Source organism: Syngnathus scovelli, chromosome 1 (assembly GCF_024217435.2).
Source record: "Syngnathus scovelli strain Florida chromosome 1, RoL_Ssco_1.2, whole genome shotgun sequence".
Taxonomy (NCBI): Eukaryota; Metazoa; Chordata; class Actinopteri; order Syngnathiformes; family Syngnathidae; genus Syngnathus; species Syngnathus scovelli.
In genome coordinates, this window is record NC_090847.1 from 7,270,569 (window position 1) to 7,288,112 (window position 17,544).

Consider the following 17,544-nt stretch of genomic DNA (forward strand, 5'->3'; position numbering starts at 1 on the left):
TGCATGACGTGTTTGAGAAAATGTGGTTGCTCACTCAAAAAGTATTGGCTCAATGTCAGCCCTTCTTTGGTGTTCACTCTTGTTTATAGTATTAGCCGGTATAGTTGTTGAAGCCAAACGATCAGCATTCATTCCAGAATGAATGTTCAGTTTAAGGTCTGAACCCACACTCAATTTTGATTTTTGTACATATTAACTGGTTATTTGGGGCCCTTTTGAGCCTTGGCATGGGTTACAAGGGGTAGTGAGTGAGTGAAACATTTTCAACCATTTCTGTTTCCCTATCAGAATTGCAAGGCTTAACAAAAATAATCTTCACACCTCTCGAACAGCAGCATCAATAGCCAAGTTTTAGCTGATGGTTATCATTGTGATAGATAAAGTTAGTCTTTATTCTGTCACGCCCCATACAGAGATATCCGATGCTCTCAGTTTTATTCAATTAGAGAAATGAGGATCTTAATGTGTTGAATGTAGATTTATACTATACCAATAATAGCCAAGTGTATGTTGGCTGGTTTCGGTTGTTTGAAAAAGAAACTCACTTTTGATACTGTGAACAATCTTTCGTTCCGGAAGATTAAATTGATGCAGTTTTGACAAAAATATGGCGTTTGTTTTTCTATGGCTTCATGCAGTCATCAGTAAGTATCAGTGACGTCACTGAGACGAAACAGCTTTTAAGCCTTTTAGCTTTCCGTACTGAGCTTTGGCTGAAAGCAATTGTATGATTCATACAAATTTAATCTCATTATTTGAACAAAGTGTGCTGTTATAGTCACATCTGCCGACGTAGCACACCGTTTTGAACAAGATGGAAGATGATAATCGACTTAAAAAGGTGCGTGCCAAACAAAGATCGCTGTTACGGCGGGAAACAGCCAACATTAGCATTAGCGGAGAGCTAACTCGCTAGCTACTATCGCTGCTTTAGCGATGAAATCTTTATAAAAATACTTGAAGTAAATTGGGTTCTTCCGAATTAACCATGTGCCGTGTATTTGAAGTCAACGAATTTCAAGGTAACATTGCCCGTGTCTGCGACAACGCGTAAGACGTAACCTCGACGTTGTTGCAATATGAAGTATGTAGTCATTTGCACGAACTAAACACTTCTACTGTCACATTTCTATGTCATTTATCATCTTGGTAGAGGTCTTATGGGGAAGATCAAGGCTCTGGGGCTGAGGAGTCAGAGGATGAAGATTATGTTCCTTACGTTCCTGTCAAAATCCGAAAGCAACAGATGGTATGTTATCTCATTCAGTGGGAGCTAAATTAATTTCACGCTTGTCATAGCAGATGAAATGAAGTTATCCTGTAAATCACACAGAGTTTGTGCACAACTCACAGGTTCAGAAGATGCTGCGTTTGCGTGGTAAAGCAGTGGATGAAGAGCATAGAGACAGTGGGGAGGAGCAGAGGGATGAAGACGAAGGGCTCGGTCCACGTTCCAACGTCAGTCTCCTTGACCAGCACCAACATCTCAAGGAAAAAGCAGAAGGTTTCCTTTTCAGCAGATTTAGTAATTTCATGTTTCGCAGTTTTATTTTCTACACATTAACTCAGTTTGGTTTTGAAAAAAAAAAAAAAAAACAGCACGCAAAGAGTCAGCCAAGGAGAAGCAACTGAAAGAGGAAGAGAAGATTTTAGAAAGTGTTGCAGAAGGCAGAGGTAAGGAAAAAAAAGATAATTTTGTACTCTAGTGTGGTAAAGTCAAACCCTTCACAAGGTTGACAACTGTCCCATTGTTTGACAGCATTGATGTCCGTGAAGGAAATGGCCAAGGGTATCATTTATGATGATCCAATCAAAACAAGGTGCAATCAATTTACTATACCATTAGTAAACATTTCTGGCACTCATGAGCTAACTCAGTGGTTCTTTGTAGCTGGAAGGCTCCGCGGTATGTCCTTCATATGCCGGAGACTAGAAATGAACGTGTGAGGAAGAAGTTTCACATCCTGGTTGATGGAGACGGCATCCCTCCCCCAATCAAAAGCTTCAGGGAGATGAAGCTTCCGTCAGGTTCGGGCTATATGTTTAACCTTCACAACCATCACACGCGCGCACACACATTCATACTGTAAATGTCATACCTTTTTATCTAACTATCATGTCGTGTTTACAGCAATTCTAAAAGGTTTGAAGAAGAAAGGAATTGTACATCCAACGCCGATTCAAATTCAAGGAATCCCAACAGTGTAAGTGAGCTATGCACAGTTGCACACACATACGATGTTGGGTAAGCAGATGTTTTATTTTATCTAAAATTAGACTGCTCAGCTTTAAATATAAAATTGGCGTACAGGTGTAGCTAATGTGGTTTCATACATACCGTATTTGCCGGTGTATTGGTCGACCTTTTTCTATCCAAAATCGACCGAAAAAAATCGACCTCGACTTATACACCGAGTCATAAAATTTAACTTCGTATTCATCGCTTCAAATGTGATGGTAACCAAGGCCGTTTCTCATGCATCTCATTGTGCGTTGCACTTAGAAAATTTGAACCGGGCGGCGTGTGCGAGTGCGCGGCCCGCTGGAAGTCCAATGAGGCGCCGCGATCTCCTGCGCGGTGCTTATAAAGTGCCGATCCGCTCGGCTTGGAGCTATTTCCGGCCTCCCGTTGGTGCCGGGCGGCGTGCGCGAGCTCGCCGGCCGCGATCTCCTCCGCGGTGCTTATAAAGTGCCGATCCGCTCGGCTTGGAGCTATTTCCGGCTTCCCGTTGGTGCCGGGCGGCGTGCGCGAGCTCGCCGGTCGCGATCTCCTCCGCGGTGCTTATAAAGTGCCGATCCGCTCGGCTTGGAGCTATTTCCGGCCTCCCGTTGGTGCCGGGCGGCGTGCGCGAGCTCGCCGGCCGCGATCTCCTCCGCGGTGCTTATAAAGTGCCGATCCGCTCGGCTTGGAGCTATTTCCGACCTCCCGTTGGTGCCGGGCGGCGTGCGCGAGCTCGCCGGCCGCGATCTCCTCCGCGGTGCTTATAAAGTGCCGATCCGCTCGGCTTGGAGCTATTTCCGGCCTCCCGTTGGTGCCGGGCGGCGTGCGCGAGCTCGCCGGCCGCGATCTCCTCCGCGGTGCTTATAAACAGCCGCATGCGCACGGCCTCCCGGAATTTGAACACATTTCGTCAATAAATTTCGCATATTGAATTTTGAAGTTTGATATAATGCAACAATTGAGCTCGACTTATACAAAGGATATATCATAAAATCGTAAATTTCCGTCGAATTTTAGGGGGTCGACTTATACACCGAGTCGACCTGTACACCGGCAAATACGGTAATTGTTGTAAGATGTAATACTGCTTATTTACTAGTGAAAAAAATGTAGAAGTGTAAATTATTTAATATTTTAAAGATTGTAATTCCCATAATTGCATTCCTTCTATACATGAGCGATAAAATGTTCACACAATTTAACCTCTACTTGTAGTCTATCAGGTCGCGATATGATCGGCATCGCCTTTACTGGATCGGGAAAAACCTTGGTCTTCACTTTGCCCATCATCATGTTCGCCCTTGAGCAAGAGAAGCGTCTGCCCTTTTTTAAAAGAGAGGGACCATATGGACTCATTATCTGTCCTTCAGTAAGTCATAACGTATTTTTGTCAGGCATTTTTTTTATAACATTATGTGTAAGGCCCTGACTATGCACATGATACGTGAGGCTTGAATCAGCATGTTTTTCTTCAACAATCTGTGATTTGACTTGGTGACAGAGAGAGCTGGCCCGACAGACACACGGCATCATTGAATATTACTGCAAATTGCTGGAGGAGGAGGGAGCCCCTCAGATGCGGACGGCCCTCTGCATTGGAGGGATGTCCGTCAAGGAGCAAATGGAAGTTGTGAAACAGTAAGTTAAGATTAAAGTTAGAGTACAGAGGCAGCAGCTCATTTTTTTGAGAACTATATTTTTCAGTTAATTCTGACTTTGGATGTTTTATTATGCAACGTCGGGCCTTTATTTGTAATGCAATTTGTCTTTTTTTTATTTTTTCCATCATATGAAATTATCTGTTTAAAGTGGATGAATGCACGGATGTGTCGATCCATCCATCCATTTTCTGAACCGCTTAGTCCCCACGGGGGTCGCGGGCGTGCTGGAGCCTATCCCAGCCGTCATCGGGCAGTAGGCGGGGGACACCCTGAACTGGTTGCCAGCCAATCGCAGGGCACACAGAGACAGACAACCAATCGCACTCACACTCACACCTAGGGACAATTTGGAGTCTTCAATCGGCCTACCAAGCATGTTTTTGGAATGTGGGAGGAAACCGGAGTGCCCGGAGAAAACCCACGCGGGCCCGGGGAGAACATGCAAACTCCACACAGGGAGGGCCGGAGGTGGAATCGAACCCGCACCCTCCTAACTGTGAGGCGGACGTGCTACCCAGTGCGCCACCGAGCCGCCCACGGATGTGTTGAATTTTGTGAAATTTATTTTTCGTGTGCCACTAGAGGGAGCGCGCGTACCACACTTAGAAGATCACTGTTCCAATGTATTGGGATGCACTTCAATTGAGCGACTTCCTGTCTATCAAGTGTGACATTACAAAACCATGTAAAGATGAAATGTTTTGCGCTTGCAGTGGTGTGCACATGATGGTCGCCACTCCCGGGCGTCTCATGGACTTGTTACAGAAGAAGATGGTGAGTCTGGACATATGTCGCTACCTGGCCTTGGATGAGGCAGACAGGATGATTGACATGGGCTTTGAGGAGGACATCAGGACCATTTTTTCTTATTTTAAGGTAAAGATTAGGGCGTAATCATTTCGAAATATGATGTAACTGATTTTTTTTGTGTGCCCCAAGGATTGTGATTGGGTCCTCTTCTCGTGCATTTCTAACCTAAGCAATAAATTGATCTCTTTATATTCATGAATGTTTATCATAGGCCAACATAATTGTTTGCTTTATTGAGTAGACTTGGGATTAAATCAAGGCTAATAAACCAGGAATAAATATGAAAAGCAGTTCCAATTAGTGTTACCTTACTAAACACTTAGATTTTTATTATATCAACACTTCATGTTTTTAGAAAACAATGTGGACTGCACAAAATAAATAAAGAAAATAGATTCATAATGTAATATCTGTTTTGCTCACATTGGCAAAGTGTTCTATTGAGAGACATTTAGTTAGGTATATTATTTATAGTATGTCAGCATTACTAAAACAACCGATCTAATGGTGGCAGCAATGTTATTTATTCCAACTTAACCGTGCTGGAAAGGGCTTACAAGTTTGAATTCCAGCTTGTGGAAGAGGAGCAGCATTGTAATAAACCTATTTTTTTCTGTAGGGACAAAGGCAAACCCTGCTTTTCAGCGCCACCATGCCCAAGAAAATCCAGAATTTTGCCAAAAGCGCTTTGGTCAAACCCATCACAATTAACGTAGGCAGAGCGGGTGCTGCCAGCTTGGATGTCATCCAGGTACTTTCAACAGCTCGCTTTCAATCGCCACAGACTTCCTGATGTGGGTGACTGTCTTGTGTGCGTATGAACAGGAAGTGGAATACGTCAAAGAGGAGGCTAAGACGGTGTATCTGCTCGAGTGTCTTCAGAAAACAACACCGCCCGTCAGTACACATTTCTTCATCAGAATCTGACATGAACTGCATATGCTGATTTTTTTTTTTTTTTTTTTTAATTCCCCAAAGGTGTTGATATTTGCTGAGAAAAAGGCTGACGTTGATGCCATCCATGAGTATTTGCTGCTGAAAGGTGTGGAAGCTGTGGCCATTCATGGAGGAAAAGGTATATCAATCCACTTTCTATGGCGCATGTCCTCATTAGTGTCATAATACTAGCCAGTCGCAAATTGCATGCACACACATACACACACGCGCAGACATTTACACTTCAAAATTATAGACACAGTTAGCTTCGTTTAGTCCTTATATTTGATCATGAATTTATGACCAAAAAAAGGGTCCATGACCAGACCACGTTAGACAAAAGGTCGCGTAGGATACATGCGAGTAAAATCGAGATTTAGGTGTATTTACAGAAATAGCCAGAGTGCAAATAGTTGCTGTTGTAATTTGCACTTGATGGTGGGGAAGCTTCATTCATCTTTTAAAAAGTAAACTTTCCACACAATAATAACCTGTCATCTTGTTCCAGATCAGGAGGAAAGAACAAAAGCCATAGAAGCATTTAAGGAAGGAAAGAAGGACGTCCTCGTCGCCACAGATGTGGCCTCCAAGGGTCTCGATTTCCCGGCAATCCAGCATGTCGTCAACTACGACATGCCCGAGGAGATTGAAAACTATGGTGAGACAGTACTGGGTATCATGAGTCTCTTGTGTAGCTTTTGCTGTCCTGACCTTTGAAATCAGCGGGGGGGAGTACCTTCTGTAGAAGGACTGTAAGAGTAGATGGTGTTTGTCTGCAAAAGATAGATTGACACAGCATCCATTTTCCACTTTAGGCTGTAAATGCAATCAAATAAAAATTAATGGACCTGAGGACTGGTGTTTGGTAAGTTTTGGCACTGTATGAAAACAAACGGTGACTAATGGGCTAAATATAGACATTTCATTAATTAACCTACTGGAGAAATCACAGAACCAAGAAGCATTAAAATATTCAGTAAACATGAAAAATGTATAAAAAGTCCCTCATTATCCATTATAACAGAGCCATTCTGACTCCTGCACATGTCAACAATGTATCAGCTGCTGCCTAGCAAATACATAACATGAAAGGACTCCAAAACGGCCATTTAAAAATTGCTTGAACGTATATCTATATGTATTTTATGTATATCTCTATATTATTATTATATTTCGCTCATTGCTTCCCCCCCCCCCCCCATTTCTGTTTGGACTTCATCTGTGTTCATAAAAAATGTTGCCTTGATTGTGAATGTGTCCTCAAGATCTAATTTTTTTTCTTTATTTCAGTCCATAGAATTGGAAGAACAGGGCGATCTGGTCAGACTGGTATTGCCACAACATTCATCAATAAAGGCTGTGGTAAGGAATGGAGGAAAAAAAACGCACACATTTCAAGTACTGTATCATCTACATGCTCAGCCCTCAGTTGGGCACACCCTTGTCAAATTGTTGCTTGTTGAATGAGTTTTTTTTGGGCTGGAAATGAGACATAATTATCAAAACACTGACTGTTTTGCACATTCTGACAGAGTTTTTCGTTCAAAATGATTCCTACCTTTTCTCAATGGAGGCCTTTGTGTTTATTGATCTAAATTAGTTGATTAGAATATGCTAGAAGTTAGCATCAATATTTCCTTATCAAAGTCAGGAATATGGATACGTTTTAAAATGTACAAAAGAAAACATGTCATTAATGTCTTTAACACAACTTCTTACATTCCACTTAATTCAGATGAGTCCGTGTTGATGGATCTGAAGGCCCTGCTTATTGAAGCCAAACAAAAAGTTCCTCCGGTTCTCCAGGTGCTCCAGTCAGGAGACGAAACCATGCTGGATATCGGAGGTGGGTCATTCACCGAAAATCTTTTTTGTCTTTGACTTTGTTTGTCCTAACAATTATTTCTTGTGGTCTTTCATAGGAGAGAGAGGCTGTACATTTTGTGGTGGTCTTGGTCATCGTATTACAGACTGTCCCAAGTTGGAGGCAATGCAAACCAAGCAGGTTACCAACATCGGGAGGAAGGACTATCTGGCTCACAGCTCAATGGACTTCTAAGTGTCTTTGGAAATTGGAACATGCTCCGTTGCTTGCTGAGGAACGATTACCCCTTAACTCATTCAAACCAGGAGGTAGAGCTGTGTAAACCAATTATGAACCTCACCAGAACACTGATGAGGTTTGTATTGTAATATCTTGATACAAATTGTAAATAAATGTCACTGTTTTTGAGAAAAGAATGGCCTTCTACTATTGTATAAGTCTCTTCTAGAACTGTTGGCTTGCTGATCCACCAAGAATGCTTGCATATGACAATCGCGTCTAAAATCTCATTTTAACTCTTTTCATTGAGCAGTGAAGTCAAAGATGACAAGCACTGACCTAATCTGCAAGGAAGCAATGATGTCACTTTAAGGAGTTACAATTACACGGTGTGGTGAAAATTTACATTTTAAATCCAAGGATTCTTGTTTAAACTGCATGTGTCCTTAGTTTTAAATAGAATAAAAAAAAGGGTGTTTACCCTTAAAATATATAGGTTTTTAAATTCTTCATTATAGTTCTCATTTTATGTTTAATCAAAATAAATCAACCAATCATTTAATAAAACAACAATACAAAAAATGTTAAATGAATGTGTATTTTTGTGACTTTGCAATGGTCAACTGTTAATGTGCTGAATACAATAATATATAATCAAAAAATATATTTGAGAAAAAACTGTCTAAAAGTGATGCAATTTTTTATTTGAAAACCAATAATATATAATCAAAGAATATATTTGAGAAAATTGTCTAAAAGTGATGCAATTTTTTATTTAAAAACCATGCTCATGTTAAACTTGTTATATAAGTAACTTCATTGATTAATTTAAAATGTACTAATTTCTATTTAAAATCGGTTAGTTATAGAAACGTATTTCATGAGAAAGGAATACAAAATAATAAATGCATTTTAACAAACCAATTTGTGAAATTTATTCAACAAGTATTATGTAACTTGCATGACTCACGTACTTATTTGTTGGACCATATTAAATGACAGGCCTTTTAAAATTTGTTAAACGGGCAACTTTTTAGTTAGTGGAGGCGAATTACGTATGCAAAATGGTGGTTGATATACAAACTGAAATAGATGCCTCTATTAGTTCCAAATTCCAATTTCATTGCCTCAAAGTTGACTGTTGCAGCATAATTTACACCAAGATATCCTAAAAATTTCTATTGTAATGTCTGGATTATATTACACACCTGAATACAAGGCGCACCAGCTAAAATTCGTGAAAACTCCTGTTTTGTTCATATACAAGCTGCACAGGACCACAACCACAGGTGTTTTAAGGTTTCATTTCCATACAATATGCACAAATCATACAAAATCATGAAAAATTCATAGATAAACCGCACTATAAGCCACAGGGTTCAAAGCTTGTGCAAAAAGTAGTGGCTTATAGTCTGGAAAATATGGTACATATTTAGAGCGATCGGGGTGAGCATTAGCAGTAACTGGCAATTGGATTAAGTACTACATATTGACTTTCCTATGCAGCACAGCAGTACTTTGTTTTATTAACTAAATATGTGGTAATATTTCTAAACACCTTATTGAAATGAAAGGTTTCAAAACCTTATGAAAATTCCAGCCAGTAAGGTAAGCAACTGTTTTGAGATATTTGGACTTTATTACAGTATTCCTCTCTTGTGATTACAGTACAAGGAACTCATTTTAGAACACACATATTGTGTTTGTAGTTAATATAGATAAGAGCTAAACCAGTACAAGCATCCCTCGGTATGGTGGGGACGATAGAGCAGATAGCACATTGCGGAAGCTCTAACCCCCGATATGTAACTTCTCCAATTCTTCTGCTTGCATAAGCTCTACACTTTCTTGCATCTTACTTCTTTCAAAGCCATAAAGCAGTGATAAGAAAGTGGAGTGCCCATAGTTATATTTACCATGCCACTGTGTTTGCAGAAAGGATCCTGGTGAATCACACGAAGGGGGTTTCGAGGGAGGAAATGGATTGGAAAACCGGTAAGAGCTCATCAGTATAAACATCATGAGTGATATTGTGGCTATCAACTCAATAAGGAGGTGAATGATGATCAAATTATTAGTTGAGGATTAAAATTCCAAGTCCTTACTGAATATCCGTACGTGTCATCATAACAGTGTTCCATCGGGAGTGTCAAACCTAAATTCCACTCCATTTTATTAAATCATGCCGCAATCTTCCCACACAGAATAAGTGTATCAGTTGAGGCCATGTCTTTGGTTGTAGAAAATATTTTGAAAGAAATTATGTCATTTAAAAAGCTGCATACCTTACATACATTACATATGGAATGCCAATTACTTCTCCAGAATTTGGTTTTGGGTCAGGTGAAAGCCCTTATATGGATTATGACATCACATATTATACTTGAAAGAGAGTCAGTAACTGCAGTAATAATTTATCACAGGGGATAAAGAATCTATGCCTTTGAGTGTTGTTTATGAACAGTTGACACTATTTATGATCAAATACCTGTTGCGTAACACTGGAGCAAATTGCACCTGTTTACAACTGCCTGCTGTAACCGGAGAATGAATAGCTTCTGAAAGCAACATCCAGAAGCAAAACTTTTTGCTTTCAGTGCATTATAAATTCGTGTAATCAGCAGAAACAAAATTCCAGTAACAGCTACATCCAGTAATTTATTCTGAGCTGGTTGGGACACATCTATTTATTTTCTTTCCTAATGGATTACATGTCAGCTAGAAAATACAGACACATGAGGTAATTTGTAGAAAGCAAGCAACTTTCACTGGGCCTTGTCTCAAAATGTGTTTATTCCATTTTGCTGATGTGTTTGTGCTTTGACCTCAGAGAGTGTCCGTGCCTGTGCCGAAGAAACCTGCTCCATCCTGCTTCAATGACTACCGCCCCGTGGCACTGACACCCATCATCATGAAGTGCTTTGAGCGGCATGTCATGGAGCACATCAGGTCCATTCTCCCCCCGACCATAGACCCCTTCCAGTTTGCGTACCGAGCCAAACGGTCCTCTGAGGATGCCATCTGCTCTGCCCTCCACTCAACCCTCAACCACCTGGAGAGGAGGGACTCATATGTGCAATTGCTGTTTGTGGACTTCAGTTCTGCATTCAACACCATTGTACCACAGCGACTCATCTGCAAACTCGACAAGCTGGGCCTCAGTACCTACCTCTGCAACTGGCTACTGGACTTCCTCTGTCAGAGGCCTCAGGTAGTACGTGTTGGCAACAATATCTCCGCCAGCATCACGCTGAGCACGGGGGGCCCTCAAGGCTGCGTGCTCAGTCCGCTGCTCTTCACCCTGCTGACACATGACTGCACTGCGATTTACAGCAGCAACCGCATGCTGAAATATGCCGACGACACGACTCTGGTGGGTCTCATCACCGGGGGCGACGAGACTCAATACAGGTTGGAGGTCGACCTTCTGGCCACGTGGTGCAGGGACAACAACCTCCTGCTGAACGTCGACAAGGCCAAGGAGATTGTTGTTGACTTCCGGAAGGGTCGCACCCAACACCTGCCACTGACCATCGACGGTGCTGTGGTGGAGAGAGTGAGCAGCACCAGATTCCCGGGGGTGCACATCTGTGAGGACCTCTCCTGGACCACCAACACTGCATCACTGGCGAAGAAAGCTCAGCGCCGCCTGTACTTCCTGCGGAAACTCAGGCGAGCGAGTGCTCCTCCGGCTATCATGACCTCATTCTACCGTGGCACCATTGAGAGCGTCCTCGCCAGTTGTATCACTGTGTGGGGTGGTTGCTGCACTGAATGCAACATGAAGGCCCTGCAGCGCATAGTGACCACAGCTGGTAAGATTATTGGTGCTTCACTCCCCTCCCTGAAGGACATTTACACCTCCCATCTCACCCGCAAGGCGACCACGATTGTGTGTGATGTGAGTCACCCCACTCACTCCTTGTCTGATCTTCTGCCCTCTGCCTTCTGCGCTCCCGCACCACCAGACTGACCAACAGCTTCATACTCCAGGCTGTTAGGATCCTGAATTCTCTCCCCCCTCCTGTGTAACATCCTGTACTTTTGCGCTATATTCTGACTGTCTGCTGTATGCACACTTGCTCCATTTTTGCTCCTCTTATTTATTATGTTATTTGTTTATTTATTATTTATTCATCGCTCTTATTTATTCATTGTTTGTGCCTTCTTTTTTTTACTTTTGTGTTGTTTGCTAGTATGTATATTGTGTACTATGTCTTGTCACGGTGGGATAGTGGGAAACGTAATTTCGATCTCTTTGTATGTCTTGGCATGTGAAGAAATTGACAATAAAGCAGACTTTGACTTTGATAATATATTAAATATAATATAAATATTCCAGAGACATTACTAAGAGAATTCAATATACAGTAGAACCCGTAACTCGACGACCTCGGTACTCTACATATTCTGAGTTTGACGTAAAATGTCTGGAAATCTTTGCTTCTGAACTCAAAGCTTTGGAATCTGACCCGACTCACGTGATTTTTGTAAACAAATGTATGAACTGTACAGTTTGTGCTTCGGTCACATATCGCTTGTTGGCCTTGTTGTTTAGCGGGTTTTGAACCATTGTGACACCTGACTGCGGTCGTCTGCAGTACACGTCCGGAAAGCTCCACAAGATAACGGGGGTTCACCCTGGAGAGTTGAGTTCACAACTGCATCGCTTTGCGACACTCCTTCTGGAACAAATTAGCGTGGAGTTCCGAGGATCTACTTTATTGAATTTGGTCAAGAAATAACCATCATGTGGATTGAAGCAAGCCACCGCTGTTATCCAAGGGTTCATTTTCCTAGCTCAGTATATATTCCACCAGGTCTATGTGGAAAACAATCCCCATATCCTGCAGCCAGCTCCCACAGAAGGTCATTACCTGACCATATTCCATTTCTTCTACTGATCACACCCAGCCAACCTGTTGATGATGCACACTGAGGCTCCGGCAGGTCCGATTTAATGACGCCTCTGTAGTATTTTTCAAAGCGGCTTTCTCTTGTTAAGCTAAACAGCTCTGGAGGTGAGGATGAGATGACACATTCCTCAGAAGCCGTTGAATGTCACGGATGACAAGCTTTATTACAACCATCTAAAAAACAATGTCAGCAGCCGGAAATAGAAGAGAACCTGTGGGCGTCGTTGAGTCCCCCTTGGATCATGGTATGTCAGCAAGTTTGCTGCCGTACAGAGCGACATCCAGCCTGCAAGGCTGGCAGAAAGCACTTCTAAGGAACTGGAAAAGTTCCAAGTACCTCTCTCCTTCAGAGAAGCCCTTTCCATTTGTTCTCCCGATAGGCTATTAGTGGAGTAAGAAGAGCCACTTTAACTGTGACAGATAACCAGGCAGCATCATTAGCTTTATTAGTCTCACTCTTTATTTGCTTTCTTTTACTTGGGGAGTGAGCTTCTTCTGGCTTGTGTGTGTGTGTGTGTGTGTGTGTGTGTGTGTGTGTGTGTGTGTGTGTGTGTGTGTGTGTGTGTGTGTGTGTGTGTGTGCGTGCGTGCGTGCGTGCGTGCGTGCGTGCGTGCGTGCGTGCGTGCGTGCGTGCGTGTGGGTGGGTGATGTAAAAAAAAAAAAAAAAATTGTTATCCTGGTACTCGAACTGTGTATTAATACAGTCCCCTCCAAAAGTATTGGGACGTTATGTTGTGTACTGAAAGACTTGGGTTTCAGAAAAAAATATGAAGATTAGATAAAAGTTCAGAGTTCCAGCTTTTATTTCATGGTATTTACATCTAGATGTGTTCAAAAACTCAAGACAGTGAAGACACCCACTGTTCAAGTGAGCGGATTGGAACGGACATTATTAAATTAAAGTGAAAAACATATTATTTTGAGGCATAACCTTAATTGTAATGACTGCATTACAGCCCACGGACTTCACCAGATTGTTTTATTCTTCATTTTAAATTATTTTCCAGGCCTTTTTGTGCAGTTCTTGTTTATTTCTGGGGCTTTCCCTCTTCCGTCTCCTCTTCAAGTTATAAAATGCATGCTCTATTGGGTTAAAGTCCAGTGACTGACTTGGCAAGTCGAAGACCTTCCACATTTGCCTCCTATCGAAGTCTTTTAACCCCTACCAAAGTGAAGGAAAGGCATTTTTATGTGTAAATCAAAAATGATTATTATGAATTTTATGGGGATGAAAGGCCATAGTATACATATGTCTAAATCTAAATGATTATTATGAATTTTATAATTTTTATATGAACTGTCTGAATAATATTACCTTTACGAAGCAATGCAAAACAGTTCCTTATACCTACAAAGTGGGTGATTTACACAAAATCTGTCCAACTCCCCTCAATCCACTTTTATGACCTAAATACAATTTGTCACCAGTAAATCAACACAATAGGACATTTTTATTCCGGACATAAAGGTGCGTGCACATTATCGCCCCGTATTATCGTTATTGTAGCAAAACACGTTATAAATCTTGTAGATACATAAATACCAAATGCAATACTTTACCAAAATGTAGGGGAGGGAAAAAAAATCACATTATTCATGGTTAAGCTCATGTAAAGTGCAAAAAATAACCTCTGAGAGTTCATTGTGACCATAAGATTTTCTAAACATTCCAGCACATTGTATTAATTTCTCATTCTTCTATCAAGCTCTCACTTAACCCTTTCACTACCCGCTAGACCAAAAGCAGCTGAACATTGGATAGATGGCATGATTTTAAAGGAATGATTTAACATTTACAATACACTTTGTTATTGTAGACCTCAAATACGGGTATCCTGATGCACCCTAGATGAAATGAAGATATAAGAAGTCTCTATGAAAATGATAATCTTTTCAGCAAAAGTTGTATGTATCCAAAATAATGGCAGTTAAATATAATACACTTCCACCTTCCAGGGTGCCAATTTAATGTCCCCCACTTTGACTCTCCTCCACGTCACTGAGATGAGAAGATTCTCCATCACTGCAGTGGCAGGAGGTGCTTTTAGTGAGCTCACTTTTAGGTCCGAGTATGATGAGGTGCGAAGAGGAAGAGCCCCTCCGCTCTCCCCGCGGGCTTTGCTCTGGCATGTGACTGTGGCTCATGTTCCTCCTGCAGGAGGCTCTTTCCGCGGAACCCGGATGATGCTGGACCAGGAGCTCCGACAGCTCAGTGATGTAAATCTGCGCCATTTGAAGGGTGTCATACTTGGACAGCTTCTTCTCGTTTTCCAGCGAGGGAATGACGCTCCTCAACTCGTCGAAGGCTTTGTTAAGGCCGTGCATCCTCCTCCTCTCCCGGGCGTTGGCTGCCACCCGCCGGTGTCTGGGCGGGCCGCAATGTGGTGGTGTGTCACCCGACTCCACGCGGCCGGACTCGGGAATCCCCACGGTGGAGAAGAGGCTCAGCATCTCCGGCGCAAGGTGCTCCGGCACATCTGTCCTAGTGGAAAAGACGCGCAGGGAGTTGGGACAAATCCAGTTTTTATGCTCCTCCGCTTGCTGAGTCCAGATTGGAAGCTCTGCTTTAGTACTCATGGTGAAATGCTCACAAGTTGTCTGCACTGCAACATGTATGCAACAATTTATACAACTGTCCCCCTCCCAAGTTGCCCCCACCCCCACCCCATCAGTGTCACTGACTCTTGACAGGTCAGCAGTAGCCAACCCCCTCTGAGCCTGTCAAGCAATTACACAAAGCGTTGCCTTTTTGGGACCTATTGTGCATTGTAACTCAATCACTACTTTATTATTAAATCTATGCAGAAGGTAGGCTAGTGTAGAAAAATTTTCAAAGAGAAAGACTCCCAAGTGCAATTGTCAATAAACTGCCTGGCTTTCAATCAGTCGGCAAATGCAACAGAAGTGATGTTGTTGCACATTTCTATGCCTCAAACATATGTTGGGAGATTGAACAGAAACTTTGAACAGTTGGACATGTGTATTTCAAAGTTTAGAGAAGGCAAGTTTACTCTAAGATTAAAGTGCATTTTGGGTTTATCCTGAGATTTCACCTGCAAGCTCAATATCCCTTTTTTTCTGGATAATTAAACAAATGTAGGGAGAAAGTAGTAGACAAAAAGATTGCCCTTGGCGCATCATTTGGAGAATGTTCATCTTAAATGAGGAAAAAGATTGTCATTTGAAGTGTCTGTCACGGCAGTTTGTGGAAAATGGAGTCGGATCTATTTCACATGGCTGTTAATTGGCCCTCGAGGCGGGTTTGTTCTCAAACAAATTGTAAACACTATTTACAGAAGACTAATAAAAGGAACAGGTGGAAGGCCAAGGGCCCAGACACACCTGTCTGTGGCAAAGCCAAGGTGACTGATAAGTAAAGCCATTTATGGATCATTAAATACATTATACATACCCATGGCACACTGTACGGATAAAGCAACAACAAAAAAACAGACCCATTACATTGGAATATATGTACATATTTCTAGTTTCCATACCAGCAGTACCTTTACCAATCTTGACATATGTATTTTAATTGCAGTTTGCACGTCACACAAGCAGCTCATTTCTAAAGGTTTGCTGTTGGTCAAGGTTAGCCACTGACCTTTTCTCAATAAAAATAGTTTTGTAATATGACAGTTGTATTTAACCTGTTCTGACCAACAATACTGTTACTGTACAACTATGGCAACTTTAGAAAATGTCGCTGTGACATGTATGCCACATGGGGCTCTAAGCCATAGTCATAAAAAATGCTTTGTATGTTACAATAAGAAAAAAAAACTGGTTAGTAAATACAATGTGTCTTTCCATATACGTATACAGTTGTTTAACGCGAAACATAATTTAAACGTAAACAAAAATAATGGATAAATAAACTGACTTTCATACCATTCACGGTTCATTTACTTTTATTTCAGATTGATCTTAACCTATAAATCTGTTCTAGCAAACAGCTACAAATAGAAAATGACAAATAAATACATTATTCCCCATTTGCTTGTAGCTTTTGCAAACATATTAGACTTGGCAGGGTTCTGAGCTCTGCACTACACTGAGTCTTTAGCTTATTTATGAATGTATACAAATCAAAGATGAACTCAAAGACAAATTCCGTTCTGAGGCCAGCGTGCCTATCATCTGCTGTCCCCTGGCACCACAACACAAGACGAGTCGCCCACGTCTCCCATATGCCGCTCACCGCGGCGACTCGGCTTTCACGCCGACGCGTCGCGCTCTGACACAAGAGCTAATGCCTCATTAGGTCATCAATTACAAGTGAGGAACCTCCTCAGCACCGGCGCACAACATCAGATGTGTTTGCGAGCACTCGCACTCGAACAAATTAAGCGGTTCTTTTTCTCGTCCGCTGTTTGTGTAGCAAGCATGACTGAGCACCAGTAGAGAAAATCACCGTGACCTGCCTGGCTGCCAGCAGTGTAATGAGGCCTGCTTTTAGTTGAATAAATTGGCACACTCCGTCCCGGGGTGTCCATTCAATTCGGGTGCTGCATGAATATTTTATTCCTTCAGCGGCTGAAGTTCAGCCCCACTGGCAGAGCAACAGCCTGCAGCCCTACGCGCTGCCTTTGAAAAAACGCAGTCACACTTCCCATCTGGTGCGGGGCCGGGCAGGGAGGTGTGAGGAACATTTTGAAGGTCAACGCCTCGTGACCTCCTGCAGGGGAGACACTGATGCCTCCCAGCAGGTACCAGCCAGGGAGGGGACACATACTGACACTGTTGCAACTCTCAGTGTAGCAGGATGACAGGTAGACAGCATCCAGCCTTTAAGTTTATCCTAAAAAAACCTTCTTGTTAAGACTTTTAATCACCAACTGAAAATGTCTTCTTGAATAATCTGAAAAGACAGACTCAACACCTTCGGGGTGAACTGGATTGCGACAATTTGAGGACTCTCAAGGATATTGTCATGAAATGCAGATTGAATGTTTT

At 42.1% G+C, this 17,544-nt stretch overlaps 3 protein-coding genes across 4 annotated transcripts in view; 2 read left to right on the top strand and 1 right to left on the bottom strand.

The window, feature by feature from the left end:
- The window catches only part of LOC125977089 (uncharacterized), a 213,648-nt gene that overhangs the window by 115,150 nt on the left and 80,954 nt on the right, over positions 1-17,544 (top strand). The gene's annotated exons all lie outside the window — the stretch shown is intronic.
- On the top strand, positions 667-7,869 carry LOC125977053 (probable ATP-dependent RNA helicase DDX41). Its single transcript, XM_049733198.1, has 17 exons — positions 667-841; positions 1,154-1,249; positions 1,354-1,504; positions 1,600-1,674; positions 1,760-1,820; positions 1,892-2,028; positions 2,132-2,204; positions 3,437-3,590; positions 3,723-3,859; positions 4,596-4,758; positions 5,312-5,443; positions 5,518-5,589; positions 5,671-5,767; positions 6,137-6,286; positions 6,919-6,990; positions 7,364-7,474; positions 7,551-7,869. The coding sequence occupies exons 1-17, from the start codon at positions 815-817 to the stop codon at positions 7,685-7,687; spliced, it is 1,845 nt and encodes a 614-aa protein (XP_049589155.1). The 5' UTR covers positions 667-814; the 3' UTR covers positions 7,688-7,869.
- Positions 13,333-15,171, bottom strand: atoh1b (atonal bHLH transcription factor 1b). The gene has a single exon (XM_049733491.2). It carries the CDS (start codon positions 15,163-15,165, stop codon positions 14,554-14,556), a length of 612 nt encoding a protein of 203 aa, XP_049589448.1. The 5' UTR covers positions 15,166-15,171; the 3' UTR covers positions 13,333-14,553.

Coding starts and splice junctions, on each gene's coding strand:
- atoh1b (XM_049733491.2), bottom strand. CDS start 15,165: ATGAGTACTAAAGCAGAGCTTCCAATCTGGACTCAGCAAGCGGAGGAG.
- LOC125977053 (XM_049733198.1), top strand. CDS start 815: ATGGAAGATGATAATCGACTTAAAAAG. Junction 1,250..1,353: donor AAATCCGAAAGCAACAGATG/GTATGTTATCTC, acceptor CACAACTCACAG/GTTCAGAAGATGCTGCGTTT. Junction 1,505..1,599: donor TCTCAAGGAAAAAGCAGAAG/GTTTCCTTTTCA, acceptor AAAAAAAAACAG/CACGCAAAGAGTCAGCCAAG.